General features: G+C 39.8%; 1 protein-coding gene across 2 annotated transcripts in view; it reads right to left on the reverse strand.

Moving 5' to 3' along the window:
* The window catches only part of oit3 (oncoprotein induced transcript 3), a 37,335-nt gene that overhangs the window by 2,673 nt on the left and 16,940 nt on the right, over positions 1–17,722 (reverse strand). For both annotated transcript variants that reach the window (XM_057847500.1, XM_057847499.1), the window contains exons 6-9: positions 14,423–14,545; positions 14,191–14,313; positions 11,219–11,379; positions 10,745–11,157 (exon numbers count right to left, since the gene is read on the reverse strand). In XM_057847500.1, coding sequence (XP_057703483.1) covers positions 10,745–11,157; positions 11,219–11,379; positions 14,191–14,313; positions 14,423–14,545 — 820 coding nt within the window. The remainder of the gene's footprint in view (positions 1–10,744; positions 11,158–11,218; positions 11,380–14,190; positions 14,314–14,422; positions 14,546–17,722) is intronic.

Below are 17,722 nucleotides of genomic sequence, written 5' to 3' on the forward strand. Positions count from 1 at the left end.
AGAAATAAGTGAAATGATCTGCCAGTGCTTCAATTTTACTCAGATTTCTTGACATAAGAAAAATAGCTAGCTGAAAGTAAGATTGACTTATTTATGATCCAATTATTAATTTGCAATGTGTGTTCTACTGTTATCGTTATTTGAACTGTGAGAAATACAGTGAACTCTGCTGGAAACTATAGAACCAGCAAAAAGTGAGCAAGAAGCTGCTTAGGGAGAGAGCAGAGCCGTATAAAGAGAGTCGCGCATAGGGATCCATTATACAATTTTAGTTCCGGGTTTTCCAGCGTTACGGAGCCTCGGGTAGTTCCAAACATGACTTCGACGAGGGCAGACCTCATTCATACGAATGGCTGGCTGTCAAGTCTATATTCTATAAGAGGCGCTTCATAATGTATATGTTGAGCTTTATTTGTATGTGCGTTAATTAATTATACATATATTTTATCTGTGTGACGAGCAATTTTCTCCTACTTTTTAAGCTGACTCTGCTAGCTAGGAATGTATAGCCAGGGATAAATTCATTAAGTCGCTACCTATTTAAATGGTCAACTCTTTCAAAGGCCCTTTGTGACGTTCACACTCATCTGAGTATTGGTAGACGACTGGCTTTCACGTGCCAATTAGGTCGATTTTGTAAGCTTTGAACTAAGGTATCACCTTCATGGAAGAGTACCAAGTCAATGCATGACAACCTGTATTCAAAATGGTTGACGTTATTATATTTTAGAGATCTATATAGATTGAAAAGTGATGTTAACGAACAATAAACACAAATTTATGATAGAAAACTAATTTAATTATTTATTTATTTTTAAGGTCACATTTTCAAGACCCGCTTCTGCTGGGGACTGCTGCTGGTGCCTGCTGGCTTTGGGCACGAAGCCCATTTTTCAAATAGCAAAAAACATATTTAAAAAAAAGCCTTTTATTTCATGTTGTGATGGCTGACCATTGCCATCCATTTTTTCTACTGCTCTTGTTCTTTGGGGAAACCATGCTGCACAACCAACCATCACAGGCCACTGATCTATAAAATGTTAGGTGTAAACAATGAAACATGACCCCAATTTCACCAATTGTTCAATAAAAAATTTTTTTCTTCATCAAAGGGTAATAAGTTGTTATTGTTACACATTACACCATGTTACAGAAAATAATACAATTTTGTTCCTGTCTTGCCATCATTTTATTTGTGTTGCTTGGGACCAAACTAAATGAAAAATGCTTTTAAAAAGGTACAGGTTTGGTTTTGCTAAAATTAGAGGCAATATTCAAAATTTGAGTTAAGCGGGAAATATGTGCAAACGTAATTTCTTTGTGTTTCAGGTCAATCTAAGTCTATAAAACAAAAAGGAAAATGCATACTCATATATATAAGCATTACAAAGTACAACAGTAAAGAAAAGTGGAAAATAGAATTTAAAAGTCGTGACCTCCAACTTTTTGGGAAACAAAAGTGTTTTTTATATGTCAATGGGACGGGAAAAAAACCAGGATGTGCCATTTAGAACTTGGGAACAAACTTATGTTATACAGGGTGTTATCTTTAATATATTACCACAGGTAGGTGAATCAAAGAAATCTAGACATTCTCTGGAAAAACAGTATTCTTGTTGTGAAAAAAAAAACCTAAATCATCTTGCATTTCAATGTAAAAGTCGATTTCTAATCGTACATGTAGTCAGTTCCCTTCTGCGTAACATTTTACATGGTTTTCAGTTGTCGCCTTACCCCTCCAAATTTAAAACTAGCATTTAAATATACTGTATGTTATAATGCAATGAAATAATCAAACTAGTACTTAGATACGCGATTTTATCCATATCGCCATAAATGTCGAAATTATCGCTTTCAGTTCCATTGAAAACCACCACAGCGCTGCTTGTGCTTGGAACTACCCACACCCTACAGGAACCACGTGACCACCTGCGGCGACATCAAAGAGTGTCACGACTCTCTTTATACGGCTCTGGGAGAGAGGTCCCAGGACCCAGTCTGTGTTTCACAGGAAAGTGTTGACAGTAAAAAAAAACCCGCATGCAGCTTCTTTTCTTGTAAACGGCCTGGTTTAGAAGGAAAGAAGGCTAGAGCATGTTGGGACCTTACACTTTTGAAACCAAATACCAATTAGTGCATTCATTCATTCATTCATTAAAATGTATTCATTTTTCCCCCCTACATTATTTATTTAAAGGAAAAAAAATATTTGTAGCCTATGCAGACATTATTTTAAGATAATTATACATTAATCATAATCGAGATAAAAAGTTTAATCTCGATTGAGATTTTTTTTTTCCATAATTGCTTAACTCACTGATGCACTTTGGAGATGAAAATAAGGGAAAAGAAGATGAAAGAGAGAACCAATTGAAGCAACGTCTTACTCTTGTGGTGAAGGACAATGCCGGCTAACATGTAGTTCCATATATAGGTACCGGCCCGCCTCCACATTTGGTCCGGCCCCCTGAACAATACCAGAGAGCATTTTGATTTTTTTTTTTTTTTTTTTTCTCAATAGTGTTATTTATTTTATTTTATTTTATTTTATTTTATTTACTTTTGTTCCGTGAAGAATCCAGAAAGGGTTATTTGATTGTGGCTTTCTGAAAAACAATACATTTTTACATTTAGGCACGCCTGCAATCGTCACACTTTTTCTGTTACAAACTGACCCCGGCCACTCATCAGAGAAGGGAAAAGTTATATGGCCCTCACAGGAAAAAGTTTGGGGGACCCCTGGGTTAAGTAGTACCCCCCCACCCACCCCCCGTAGCCCCCACCCCCCAAAAAACAACCAATGTAAATTTTCTTTATATGAAGCAAGAGGGAATTCCCCAATTTTGAAAAACGAGTTTCTCCCATGAAAATAATATTTTGATTATTTTTTATTTTTATGTAGAAAACACATCAGCATATACGTGTGAAATGTAGCCCTGATCCCCGTTCACCTAATCTGTTTGGTCATATTAATGTCCTGTCCCCAGCAAAAAGTGTACATGCAGATTATGCTGTTATAGTGTCCCTACCAATGTTGAGACAAAACCTACACCCTTGATGATCAAGTGTGTTTAGCTTTTCTTTTTGTTTTGTTGCTATCTTGTCTATAAATGATAGCAAAGATTAAAAGAGTGATAATCAGGTGACAGGAAATTGAACTTCAGAGAAGGATCTGGTTGCGCATTTCAATATGAGGGATGTCGTTAATTAAATAACATACACAAATCCATTTAACATGCTGAGGCTCACGTATTATCGTGTAGCGGTTAATGACTGTCATCAAAATGCTCAGAGAAGCACGTGAACAGATGTTCATTCTGTGCCAGCAGACATGTAATGCTTAATCAAGTCCAGCCGTAATGGGTCTATAATTACTTCCACTTTTAAGTATAAAATAATGAAAATGATTGGGCTAAAATAGGTTGCTTTAAGTGTCTTTCAGATCTTGATAAAAGGAAACAGCACAAATGTGAGAAACTAATGTGGTAAAATTAATCAAAATATGGATAGTAAATTTGATTTACTCTATGACTGTTAGGATGCAGTTAGTCCTCGAGGGTGCATGGGAGTTCGCCCAACCTGGTCTACATGTTGATACATTGTCAATTTGGAGAAGGTGTTCAACCGCGTCCCTCGGGGAGGGGTGCTTCAGGAGTATGGGGTATCGCGACCCTTAGTAAGCCCCTTGGTAAGGGCTGTTTGGTCCCTGTACGACCAGTGTCAGAGTTTGGTCCGCATTGCCGGCAGTAAGTCAAATTTTTTCCCAGTGAAGGTTCGACTCCGCCAAGGTAGCCCTTTGTCACTGATTCTGTTCATAACCTTTATGGACAGAATTTCTAAGCATAGACGAAGCATTGAGGGGGTCCGGTTTAGTGGCATCAGCATTGCATCTCTGCTTTTTGCAGATGATGTGCTGATGATGATCTCCAATTCTCACTGGAGAGGTTTGCAGCTGAGTGTGAAGCAGTTGGGATGATGGTCAGCACCTCCAAACCTGAGACCATGGTCCTCAGTCGGAAAAGGGTGGCATGACCTGTCCGGGTCGGGGATGAGATCCTGCCCCAAGTGGAGGAGTTCAAGAGCAGGGTGTCCGGGCAATCCCTTAGAGATAGGGTGAGAAGCTCGGGAGGAACTCAGGGTCGAGCCGCTATTCCTCCGCGTTGAGAGGAGCCAGCTGAGGTGGTTCGGATGCCACCTGCACGCCTCCCTGAAGAGGTGTTCCCCGGGGATGACCCAGGACACGCTGGAGAGACTATAGCCCCTTTCAAACACATATCCCAGTACATTCCCGTATAAGGTGACACAGGATTTACTCGTGTCATTGGTTTCACAAATGGAGAGCTATCCCGGGAATGATGCGGGTTGGACACTTTCACAGACTTGTCCCGTGTTGCCGAATCGGCGCTCTCTGTAGGGGAGGGCTTTTTGTAACCCTGACATGACGTCATTTTCGGTCGGCATTGGCTCTCACATTCTGTTGGTCAGATCGTGTTTTTTTACTGTGCTGGTTGTAGGAGCGTTCCCGACGTAGTATCTGCAGCTAATTCAAGCACGCAAGACTGTATTCAAGCCCAGGCGATCCAAGAGAAGGGCGCCGAGATACTAATTTGCTGGGCGCCATTTGAGCTCGTATACTCTCGAATTTCATGAAGTTGCTAGCTTGTTCGTCTTCCGCTCTTGTTTTGAAATCCCCTATGTTGTGCTAGTATTTAACTCATTTGCTCCCAAAAACGCGTAAATACGTTCTATTTTTAATTTTTTCAGTGTCCCAAAGACGTATTTATACGTCTTTTACGTTGTTTTTTTTTCACAAGAGACATCTCTGGGTTCTGATTCAACTTAGCTCCAAAGGACAACACTGAAAATCCATTTTAAAGCAATAAAACTGGCCACTGGAGGGCAGTAGCGCATTTGGTAGGACCCGCAACTCGATTCAACGGAACGAACGGCCGGGCCGCACAGCCGGGGCGCCGGCGGAAGACAACCAAATGGACGTCCAGGATGCCAGGCGGCGGACGACCGAGCAAAACAACCGGAAGAACGCTCGGGATGCCAGGCGCTGAACGACCGAACAGAATGACCGGGACCATCAGTGTAGCGGATGATGCCGTTGAGTCCGTGCTGCTCGACGAACAGAGACAGGTGGCGATGAGGGAAAAGTTTACCCCGCCTGTTGCCACAACAGCGTCATTTCTCAGTTAGTTATGTGTAAATAAATCGTTACTTTGCTATTAAAAGCTCTATTTGTCTTGTTGCTCATATCATTTTGTAAAACGAAAACTTTATTCAGATGTTTGGAATGTAACTAAAGCAAAAAATTGCTGTGTTAAAGTCAAAGTTATGTTTAAAATGTACAGTTGTGGTCAAAAGTTTACGTACACTTGTGAAGAACATAATGTGATGGCTCTCTTGAGTTTCCAGTTATTTCTACAACTCTGATTTTTCTCTGATAGAGTGATTGGAACAGACACTTCTCTGTCACAAAAAAACATTCATGAAGTTTGGTTCTTTTATGACTTTATTATGGGTGAACAGAAAAAAGTGATCAAATCTGCTGGGTCAAAAATATACAGTAAAACCCATTGGCAGTGTATCAAATACTTGTTCTCCCCACTGTACATACAGCAGCGCTAATATTTGGTAACATGTCCCTTGGCCATTTTCACTTCAATTAGGCGCTTTTGGTAGCCATCCACAAGCTTCTGGCATGCTTCTGGTTGAATCTTTGACCACTCCTCTTGACAGAATTGGTGCAGTTCAGTTAAATTTGATGGCTTTCTGACATGGACTTGTTTCTTCAGCATTGTCCACAAGTTCTCAATGGGGTTTTGGGAAGGCCATTCGAAAACCTTAATTCTAGCCTGATTTAGCCATTCCATTACCACTTTTGATGTGTGTTTGGGGTCATTGTCCTGTTGGAACACCCAACTGTGCCCAAGACCCAATCTTCGGGCTGATGACGTTAGGTTATCTTGAAGAATTTGAAGGTAATCCTCCTTCTTCATTATCCCATTTACTCTCTGTAAAGCACCAGTTCCATTGGCAGCAAAACAGCCCCACAGCATAATACTACCACCACCGTGCTTGACGGTAGGCATGGTGTACTTTGGGTTACAGGCCTCACCTTTTCTCCTCCAAACATATTGCTGGGCATTGTGGCCAAACAGCTCGATTTTTGTTTCGTCTGACCACAGAACTTTCCTCCAGAAGGTCTTATCTTTGTCCATGTGATCAGCAGCAAACTTCAGTCGAGCCTTAAGGTGCCGCTTTTGGAGCAAGGGCTTCATTCTTGCACGGCAGCCTCTCAGTCCATGGAGATGAAAAACACGCTTGACTGTGGACACTGACACCTGTGTTCCAGCAGCTTCTAATTCTTGGCAGATCTGCTTTTTGGTGATTCTCGGTTGAATCTTCACCCTCCTGACCAATTTTCTCTTAGCAGCAGGTGATAGCTTGCGTTTTCTTCCTGATCGTGGCAGTGACAAAACAGTGCCATGCACTTTATACTTACAAACAATTGTTTGCACTGTTGCTCTTGGGACCTGCAGCTGCTTTGAAATGGCTCCAAGTGACTTTCCTGACTTGTTCAAGTCAATGATTTGCTTTTTCAGATCCATGTATGTATATTTTTGACCCAGCAGATTTGATCACTTTTTCTGTTAGCCCATAATAAAGTCATAAAAGAACCAAACTTCGTGAATGTTTTTTGTGACAAAGAAGTATCTGTTCCAATCACTCTATCGGAGAAAAATCAGAGTTGTAGAAATAACTGGAAACTCAAGAGAGCCATGACATTATGTTCTACACAAGTGTATGTAAACTTTTGACCACAACTGTATGCTTTCACAAAAAGCTCAATTTCTCGGTTTTTTCATCAGAAATTAGAAAATTGCTCAAACTAAGTTATTTTCTAATGTTGATTTCTAAAGAATGGAAAAAGATATTAATTAACTTTTTTCCCCTGCTTAAATAAAGGGTCTAATCTTTCTATTGGTGGGTTCCATGTTTATAAAGCAATAGAACAGAATTCAAAAACAAAATAAGTCAAAATCCAGCAAAACGGCCGGGAGGGAAGAGGGTTGCACCAGTGGAAATGGAGTGAATGAGTTAAGTGTATTTGTTTTGTTGTCTTATCGGCTCTCTGCCTACCGCTTAGGCTAGTATTATTGATCCCCATCGACCTACTGTCACGGACCCATTGTGTTACTCCCTCTTTTCTGCAATCGCGTGTATTTTTGTTTGTATTTATTAAACCCTTGAACGCATCCCTCCGTTGTTTTGTGCATTGAGGTAAAACCTTGTTTTCCCAGTTGCGGACCCTAATGTCGGCAACAAAATAAACCACATATTTCCAAAGACGGAATCTTTTCCTCGGCTCTATGATCCAGTAGATTGAATTTTGCTATGTTTTCTGTTTAATTTTGCCATTTCCAGTTTGTCATGTTGACAATTGTGATGTTTGTTTGCCTCTTTTCGTCTTACTGCGAAGAAAGAGGATATGATGTTCGGCCCGCCATGATATTCACGTTATCAGCCATCGATCTGTGATCCAGGAATCAAGCGCATGCATTCATGCATGCCTCGTCCCGGGAAAGTCCCGGACATAATACTATGACGCGACCCGTTAAATGTCCGCAAAATCTCCGTGTCAGTCGACCCGGGAAATTGCTTTGACACACAACGGTTACCCGTTCAAATCCATGGATTTTAAAGGTGTTCAGGTATATTTGAAAGGGGTTTATGTCTCTCGGCTGGCTGGGGAGAGGGAAGTCAGGGTTTGCCTGCTAAAGCTGTTGCCCCCACAACCCGACCACGAATTAGGCGGTGGATGGATGGATGGATGGATGGACGGACGGACGGACGGACGGACGGATGGATGGAGTTAAGTGCAACTACTCTATGCAACAGTTTTAATGGTGCATTATGTTTTTATTCGCGTATTCTTTAAATTATATTAAAATTATATTAAAAAGACTAATATAATAATAATGTAATATTTAATCTGCCACCGTTGCTTGTAATTTAATTTATTATCATTTGCAAATTTGTAATTTTTTAAAGTGTAAACTACTTGGATTCTCTTGTGTAAAAATTGTACACAACAAATTACCTTGAAACTTGCCTTGCCTTGAAGTTGGCCTGACAGTAAATTTTCTCTCCAGGTTATCAGCTGCCTTTGTATTTGACATTTGATAAGACACATGAGATTCCCTGTCTTATAAGTGCCAATCATTTGATTCCCACAACAGCAGATGCTCCTGATCTGATGAGTGTCGATGTTTCAGGACCAAATACATTTCTTTCACATATACCCTGAGAATGAATGTACTGTACAGTCAAGCTTCTATTTAGGTTATGTGAGGTCTGCCTGAAAGAAAACAAAAAAATGTTTTGAATTGCGATCTTTCAAAGGGTGTTCCCCGTCTGATGGATGGATGAATGGATGGAAATAAAATAATTTGCACTCTTACACACAGTTTGATTAATCCATAACTTCCTCAGAAGACGTATTATTATTTTTTTTCCCCGTCTATGATCTGTTGTGCTTATCTCAGCTTGATCACTGACTTGGTGGAATCTAATTCAAGAGAAATGGCGTACCGGGTTTATTTTGAAAATTGTTTACAAGATGGAAAGGTGCAATATCACAAAGAGTCTGAGAGGGTGTTGAGCTCCTGTATTTATTTATTTTTATAACTCTGCTTTTCTCACATTTTGGACAACAAAGACAGACTGTGTGTTGTATAACAGGGCTTTTGTTAGCGAGCAGGGCCACTTTAAGGTTTGCAAAATTTGTTTTATTTCGTTTTTATTAGTCTGAACATAGAAGGTCTTTTTTCGCCAATAAACTCGTTGACTGCCGTAGCAGTTTTCACAGAGTGGAAAGTGGTACTAAAATAATGAAATATATATTGTATAGATCAAAAGCAGCCACAGATGGAGACAGACATTCAATCCATTTTGACTGAGAGGGGCAAATGAACGAATGTTAATTATATTCCGCGTCCTGTCAAAATGGACTGGATGCGGAGTTGTTTTTGGCAGCCCTTTTCATTTTCGTTTTTGGGTCTTAGTCATATTTTAGTCATTTCAAAATCTGTTCGTTTTCGTCTAGCTTTGGACAAAGAAAACTCAAAATGTTTTCATCTTTTAAATGTAAGGTTTTGTCCAAAAATTATTCAAAATAAATATAAAAGTTTCCAACGATTTTGAATAAACACTGACAGACGAGCATACATTGTAGCGCCAACATCGAGATGATAATATACACTCAGCAGGAAAACAGTACATTGTTTTCAATGAACTCTTCTGGACGCAACAAACTATGTAAAAAACAAGTTATCCCAGAGTTTAAGACTAGCCACGCTAAAGTTTATGCTGATGCTAATGCTATGATAACGCTATGAGTTACATTTAGTGTGTGATAATCACTCATCACAGACCTTTAAAGGCAAGAGCAACATTGCATATTCCCTCTTGAAAAGAAAGAAAATCGTACCGCGGGTCTCAAAACAAGCATGCCTGGCGCCTGGAGCTAGCAATAGTGAGTGTGTATGTGTGTCTGGAGGGGCTGGGTGGGTCGCAGTACATCACATTGGTGACGCAACCAAACACTGATATGATCCAGGCTGACGACATGTACAATAAGAAAATGTCACATATTGTAAATAATATGGCGCAAACTATTGCACATTTTCAGACAAAAACTGAGATCCGGCTCATAATATTTTCATTTCCCAAGACATGTTTTTAACTAGACTGGAAATGCAAATATAAAACTTAATTAAATATGATAAGTGAACCAAACTCAATCTTTATCAACCTGTTTGAACACTAATTTTGAATAAGTAAGTAATAATTTGGGGCTGGGAAACATGCCAAACTTGATATATCTCAGTTAAGTGAAATTAGAATAAAATGATTTTTTTGTACCCAGTGTTCTTTGGGCCATCTTTCAGACATTTGCCTCGTGTATTTCGCGCTTGTCTGACACCAAAACATTCCCACACACGTCCGTGAACTCTTTTATAAACTGTCGCGTTGCCGTTTATAAAAGAGTAAAATATTGCAGCGACAGTTATTTATCTGTACCACCGCAATGGATGATGGGTAGTTATGGCAACCATGACTGGGAGTAGTGATTGCTGTTGTTATGTCATGTGTGTTCTGTTCAATGAAGTGTGTTGTTTCTTGGGGTCTTGCAGTGTATGGGGCACAAGAACAGCAAGTGTTAAAAACAAAAGCCAGTCTCTTTCATTCTTCTCCACGTACGTTGGCCACAACGTTTACTTACCAAGTCAATGTGAAGTAAGTTAAGGTATTGAAGAGAGCTCTGGTTATACTATATAAGGCTAAACTACTTTATTTTCTTATTGCTTGGTGTAAAATGAACATTCAGCAGTGTCCAGAGGCAATGTCTCCTGTACCTTAAATGCATTATTGAGCATTTTAAAATAGTTTAATTACCTTGAATTAAACCATTGAGTGTCCTCTCTTCATTTATTTGGGGGAGGGGTCATAATTTACAACAGTAGAGAGGTTGCTCAATCAATTTCCCGAATGTCAGTGTTGTAAGTGGTAATATGCCAAAGTTAATGTGCTTCATTTTTTAGAGCAAATCTGGTTCATCTATCACTATGACAGCCAATGAGATAAGAGACTTCAACAACAACAACAACAAAACTGCTCATAGTATTTGTTCTGCTGTTTATTAAATTATGCAGCAAAGGAAAAATTAACTCACCCATCTTTAATGAGGTAATATTTGAGGGCTTGGTCAGCTTTTGGCCCTGGTGTTGCAAAGCAGCTCTCTACCAGGGCAGAAAGACCTTCCACTCTTTCTCTGGGCTCCACCCCGAAGAAGAGGGAGTCGTGGAGGCGCAGCTGAGGAGGATCGCGGTAGGACTCCGAGAATTCAGCGTTCTTGAAGAGCTCCAGCGAGAAGGGGAAGACTCCCTTGCTGTGTCCGGCCAGCTCCAATGCAGAGTTGCGCTGACTTGCTTGGTATCCATCGGACACTTGGTATTCTCTGGGGAACTCACATGTGATGGGCAGCACTAACTTACTAATGCGTACTATCAAGTCCCTGCTGCTACCCGGATTGGCCCTGGGAAGGCCTGTGACCAGATTGGTTGCCACAATCTTGTCATTTGTCACCTGCGAGAAAAGTGTCAACATTGTCAAAAATTCGACGAAGCACGGAGTAAGTGTGACTGACCTCTACAGCAGTTCCACATGTTTTGAGGCTGAAGTTTAGGTTTATGTGTGTGCCATTGGAGATTCCTCGACATGATGAGTTGGAAAGAAAGAGGTCCAGTCCTCCAACAATGTCCTTTGGCACTGACACTGTAATAGAGCTGGGGTTGCACTCTACTGGCACTGCAGGATATGGACATGGTAAGAGGTGGGTAGAGTAGCCGAAAATTGCACTCAAGTAAGCGTAGCGTTACTTCAAAAAAATGTTACTCAAGTAAAAGTAAAAAAAAATTGGTGAAAAGAATACTCAAGTAATGAGTAACAGTGTTAGTAACTGCTTACAATTTTATTTTTTTTTCCAGCACAAAGTTATCAATATGAACTGTTGTTACAATTATACTGTACAATAACCCATTACATAACCACAATAAGACAAAGAAATAAAAAAAAAATACAAAAATTTAAATCATTGAATTCCGGTGAGAAAAACAAACAGAAATGAAGAATTATTCGTCCAAAAAGCATGAGTGCCCTCTGGTGGAGAAAATAGTTCCTAGTTTGAATAATGAATAGTTCCTTCACTGTTATGACTGTGGTACCTCTACATACGAAGTTAATTAGTTCCACGACCTTGTTTGTAAGTCGGAATGGTCATATGTCGATCAGGATTTTCACATAAGAATACATTATAATTCCATTAATTCGTTCCACAGCCTAAAATCCTACATTAAATCCATAATAAATACTGCAGATACTATTGCAAATAGCAATTACACAGACCTAAACAAATAAATTATGAATAAAAATCCGAATAATGATATAGTAATAGTATTAAATAATAATAATACCTATAATAATGTAATGAATCGGGTTCTAATGTGGCGGATGTGCTTTGCGTGGTGTATCTGAACCCACCGCGTGGCTGACTTGACAGAGTGAGAGAGGGACTTCATTTTGTTCAGCTGCGGTGGACAGTAGGCATGTTGTGTTGCACAAGTTTTGAAATAAATGATTAGAAACCTGACGAAGCTGGTGATTTTTTTGGTGACGTTAATAATAATTGTCACCTTAATTTATAAAGACTCGCGAACGGAGGTCAGAGGAGAACCGTCGAGATTGTAGACATTCTACGGCCGTATTGCCGAGCCCAGCAAGCTAATATTTTTCTACCATTTCCATCTTCATTTCAATAGAGGGACACAAACTGAATTTTTCCTTTTTTTTCACCACCTGCACTAACATTCTTGAAACCCATGTTGATTTCTCTTACAAGAAAATCCGCCGTGCGTCCGTCTTTCGGGAAAACAAAGAAAGTGCGGCGCTGTCATAAATCGGCGTATTTCAAGCATGTCGTCGGATGTAGAAACAAATGGCAAGTCAAATTTTACGTCGCATGTCGAAAAGATCGTGTGTCGAAACGATCATATGTCGAGGTACCACTGTATTAAAATTAAAAGAATCATATCTTCGGTTTTCTGCGGTCAATCGCCGCCAAATAAAGACTGGGAGAGAGATTCAAATCTGCGCTTTCGAGTCATTTTGATGCCAGCGCTCTAGATCAAATACTTCATTTTTTACTGTGCTTTAAAGACGCCACGTGATTGAACAGTCTGGCGTGATCATAGAATGGCAAGCTTGCATCTGATTGGTAAAATGGAGTCACGGATTATTATTGCGGGGTCTCATTGGTGAAACTGGTAGAGCTACTCTTGGCATCTCTAGCAAAAAAAGAAAAAAGACATTTAATATGAAGAATAAAGAGGAAAACTTTAACGACACTTGTGTAGCCAAAAGTAGCGGAGTAAAGCTACATTCACACCGGCCGCTTCATTTGCTTGCGGCGCGTCGGGTTCCCATTGAAAGTCAATGTAAACGCGCGTATAGGCGCGTCAAGCTGCCTCGCGTCACGCGTCATGCATCAGGGCGTCACGATGACACCAAATCGACTGTCGCATGTCAAATTTAATGCGCCGCAAGGAGATGGTTTGGTTGAACTGTGTGCGGCAGAGTTCGGCGTCGAGGGGGAAGCAGCCAATCGAATACATTTTCTCATTCACGTGACTTTAGCTGCCGGAGCTGAAAACCTGGTGCCACATCCGGTGAACACAAGTCCAAACATTTCAAACTACTCAGAAAATGGAAGGCGCTTTGATAATTGCTGTGAGTGACCATACTGTCCTTTACAACACGACGTTGCCAACATAGAAACACCAGAACAAGGACACTGCCTGGAGGGAAATAAGCGATGTGCTCAATGTTTCTGTTAAGTACTTAACACCGCAGCTAACGCAAAAAAAGGTAGCAAACGCTAAATTACGGGCTACAGTAATTAAAGCCAACAACTTACTACAGCTCAGACAAAATAGGAAAACTGCTATGCCACATTTGTTTACAGTTATCTAGCGGAGCAGCGGCTGGTTCAGCGCCAGCTGACGTGGAAATGCACATTGATGGCGTTCCTTGATAAATTTGTGGCATCGAGAAAGACCTCTACCAATTTCGGTTCGTTTGCATGTGCGTAAAGTTTCGATTGCATGTGCATGTAAGGTTTTTGTGCGGTATGGAAGCAATTTTAAGGAACAAAAAACTCGTCATATCAGCTCATAGGAATGCCATGACCCCTATATGACACTATGACTATTGCAGCATTGTTACTATGTTTTTTTGTTTTTTTTTTAAACTTACCTTACCTATATAATTTTTTTTTTTTGGAAATGAGATATTTTTCTCCACAAATCTACTTAAGTAAAAGTAAAAAGTGTGGCTTAGTAAAACTACTCTTAAAGGTACATTTTTTTCAAAAAGTTACTCAAGTAAATGTAACGGAGTACATGTAACACTACCACCCACCTCTGGAAATAGTCACATTTTAAACCAAAAATAAATACACTGTTGTAACTACATTATAGTGGGGGATTTTTTTGGGAAAAGAAGGATGAAGAACAGGGACTCGGATGGTGGTTGTCAACACTGTTGTTACACATGTCCACATACCCTGACACGTGCGTGAGTCATGGCTCAACTGCAGCCCTCTTGGACAGTGACACTGGTAGGAGTCCTGCAATGATGAGCAGGCATGACTGCAGCCTCCATTGTTGACATGGCAGCCTTTGATCTCTGCAAGACGCAGACGTGACAGCAGGAAAAAAAGCTCAGCCAGAAGTTATATCAAATTGATCTCAAAAGGACCAAAACTGTAAAGCGAATCCAGAGTCTAATCAAGTACCTCGGCAGTTAAGCCCGGTTTCATCCAGCACTCGACCTGGTCTGCACTCACACCGTCTGGACCCTTTGGTGTTGACGCAGATTTCTGCACAGCCACCGTTGGCCTTCTCACACTCATTCACATCTGAAAATAACACACACGCACACCTGGGTCAGAGCACAAGGTTTTTAATTGACTTGAGTGCTGGAGGTACTAAGATGAGCCACCTACAGGGATGAGGATGACACATTCCTTCCAAGGCGGACTTCATAATAATGAAGGAACAAGTAATGATAAAGATGGATGGAAGTAGAGTAGAAGGATGTCACTATCATCAAAATGTACAGATGTGCACACACTCAAAAAATTGCACATGCACTATTTTAACTTTTAAATAGGCGTTTTTCCTGGATATTCACATTATACATTTGTGTTTTTACACATTGATTAATCTATTGTTAGATTTATCATGTAAGAGAGAAAATTAAAACACTTATGAAAAAGCATTTCTTAACATATACTGTATGACCCGTGATTAAATTAAATAAAATTCAATTTGAAATAGGTGTTTTTCATTGTATATGGGGGAAAACACAAGACTGAAAAAGCAGTTTCTGCTCTTGCACTCCTTTTTAAAAGAAACTGCTATATCTTAAGCCAAAACAACTCTTGTGTTTGATAGAAGAATATGTCTATTTGCTGCCATAGCAGATTCATGGCGCATGAAGCCCACTATTTTTAATTTGGCCATTTTACCCTGAAACCCCGTCTACAGACGTCACGCAACCCCTTTTGTTTCAACCCAGCCATAAAAAGAAGGTAAGTAATCATATTTATTATTCAAAATGTGTCATTTTTAGCTTAGAATTATTAATTGATGTCTATTATTTCGTTTAAAAAAAAAAAAAAAAGACTTTAAAAAATTATTCTCTCGCATATTTTAAACAAATTACGTCACAATGGGGAAAAATGGTGTCTGTAAATAAGTCATGGATATCTACCTCATAATTATGGCTTAATTTTATTTTTTTTGTTATTTTCGCATTTTCCCCAATATGTTAGATGATAAATAATCGATCCAAACAAAGAAAAAAAAAGTTTATAAGGGTAAATATATGAAAAAGAACATCTCGAGCACTCCTTGATGTCTGCGATTTTTGCTTCGCGACCCTTGTTGTATTACCATTTTTCACCCATAAAATCCCCCAAAAATCTGGCTGTGGCCATTTAAATCTTTGTCTTGACACCCGATGATACATGCTACATGAAGTTTTGGGATTGAAACAAGGTAAGTATAATATCTCGTTAAAATCATGGCGTCCTTAATTCTGCTCTCGCGTGCTCTCGCCTCCAATTACGGTTTTTCTGTTTATTTTTTTATTTTATTTTATTTTTTAAATGCCCTCCTGTTCAAAATTTTTCTTCCAACAGAAAATTGGGATTTTAAACTTTCCAATGATGTATCACACATGCATATAGGACAATTTTGAAATTGGGGGTCTCAGAGCAGAACTTCAAGTCACTTTAGTGTTTTCTGCCATATACAGTGGGACAAATAAGTATTTAGTCAACCGCTAATTGTGCAAGTTCTCCCATTTGAAAAGATTAGAGAGGCCTGTAATTGTCAGCATGGGTAAACCTCAACCATGAGAGACAGAATGTGGAAAATCACATTGTTTGATTTTTAAAGAATTTATTTGCAAATCATGGTGGAAAATAAGTATTTGGTCTATACCAAAAGTTCATCTCACTATTTTGTTATGTACCCTTTGTTGGCAATAACGGAGGCCAAAGGTTTTCTGTAACTCTTCACAAGCTTTTCACACACTGTTGCTGGTATTTTGGCCCATTCCTCCATGCAGATCTCCTCTAGAGCAGTGATGTTTTGGGGCTGTCGTTGGGCAACACGGACTTTCAACTCCCTCCTCACCCCGTGGTGTCAAAATGATAACAAGAATGGGGAGCAAAAATCCCAGAACCACACGGGTGGACCTAGTGAATGGCCTACAGAGAGCTGGGACCACAGTAACAAAGGCTACTATCAGTAACACAATGCACCACCAGGGACTCAAATCCTGCACTGCCAGATGTGTCCCCCTCCTGAAGAAAGTACACGTCCAGGCCCATCTGCAGTTCGGTAGAGAGCATTTGGATGATCCAGAAGAGGACTGGGAGAATGTGTTATGGTCAGATAAACAACCAAAATAGAACTTTTTGGTAGAAACACAGGTTCTCTTGTTTGGAGGAAAAAGAATACTGAATTGCACCATACCCACTGTGAAGCATGGGGGTGGAAACATCATGCTGTGGGGCTGTTTTTCTGCAAAGGGACCAGGACGACTGATCTGTGTAAAGGAAAGAATGAATGGGGCCATGTATCAAGAGATTTTGAGTGAAAATCTCCTTCCATCAGCAAGGGCATTGAAGATGAGATGTGGCTGGGTCTTTCAGCATGGCAATGATCCCAAACACACAGCCAGGGCAACAAAAGAGTGGCTTCGTAAGAAGCATTTCAAGGTCCTGGAGTGGCCTAGCCAGTCTCCAGGTCCAACCCCATAGAAAATCTGCGGAGGGAATTGAAAGTCCGTGTTGCCCAATGACAGCCCTAAAACATCACTGCTCTAGAGGAGATCTGCATGGAGGAATGGGCCAAAATACCAGCAACAGTGTGTGAAAAGCTTGTGAAGAGTTACAGAAAACGTTTGGCCTCTGTTATTGCCAACAAAGGGTACATAACAAAGTATTGAGATGAACTTTTGTTATCGACCAAATGCTTATTTTCCACCATGATTTGCAAATAAATTATTTAAAAATCAAACAATGTGATTTTCTGTTTTTTTTCCACATTCTGTCTCTCATGGTTGAGGTTTACCCATGTTGACAATTACAGGCCTCTCTAATCTTTTCAAGTGGGACAACTTGCACAATTAGTGGTTGACTAAATACTTATTTGCCCCACTGTACATACTGTACAAGCTTCATGTTTTTACAAATTACTGAATCCATTATTGTATTTATCATGTAAGAGAGTCAGTTAAAACACTTAGGAAAAAGCATTGTTTAATATACAGTGGAGAAAATATAGTATTTGAACACCCTGCAATTTTGCAAGGTCTCCCATTTAGAAATCATGGAGGAGTCTGAAATTTTCATTGTAGGTGCACGTCCACTGTGGGAGAGAGAATCTAAAAAGAAAAATCCAGAAATCACAATGCATGATTTTTTAACAATTTATTTTTGTGATACAGCGGCAAATAAATATTTGAACACCTGCCTATCAGCTGGAATTCTGACCCTGAAAGACCTGTTAGTCCACCTATT

This window comes from Corythoichthys intestinalis, chromosome 10 (genome assembly GCF_030265065.1).
Source record: "Corythoichthys intestinalis isolate RoL2023-P3 chromosome 10, ASM3026506v1, whole genome shotgun sequence".
Taxonomy (NCBI): domain Eukaryota; kingdom Metazoa; phylum Chordata; class Actinopteri; order Syngnathiformes; family Syngnathidae; genus Corythoichthys; species Corythoichthys intestinalis.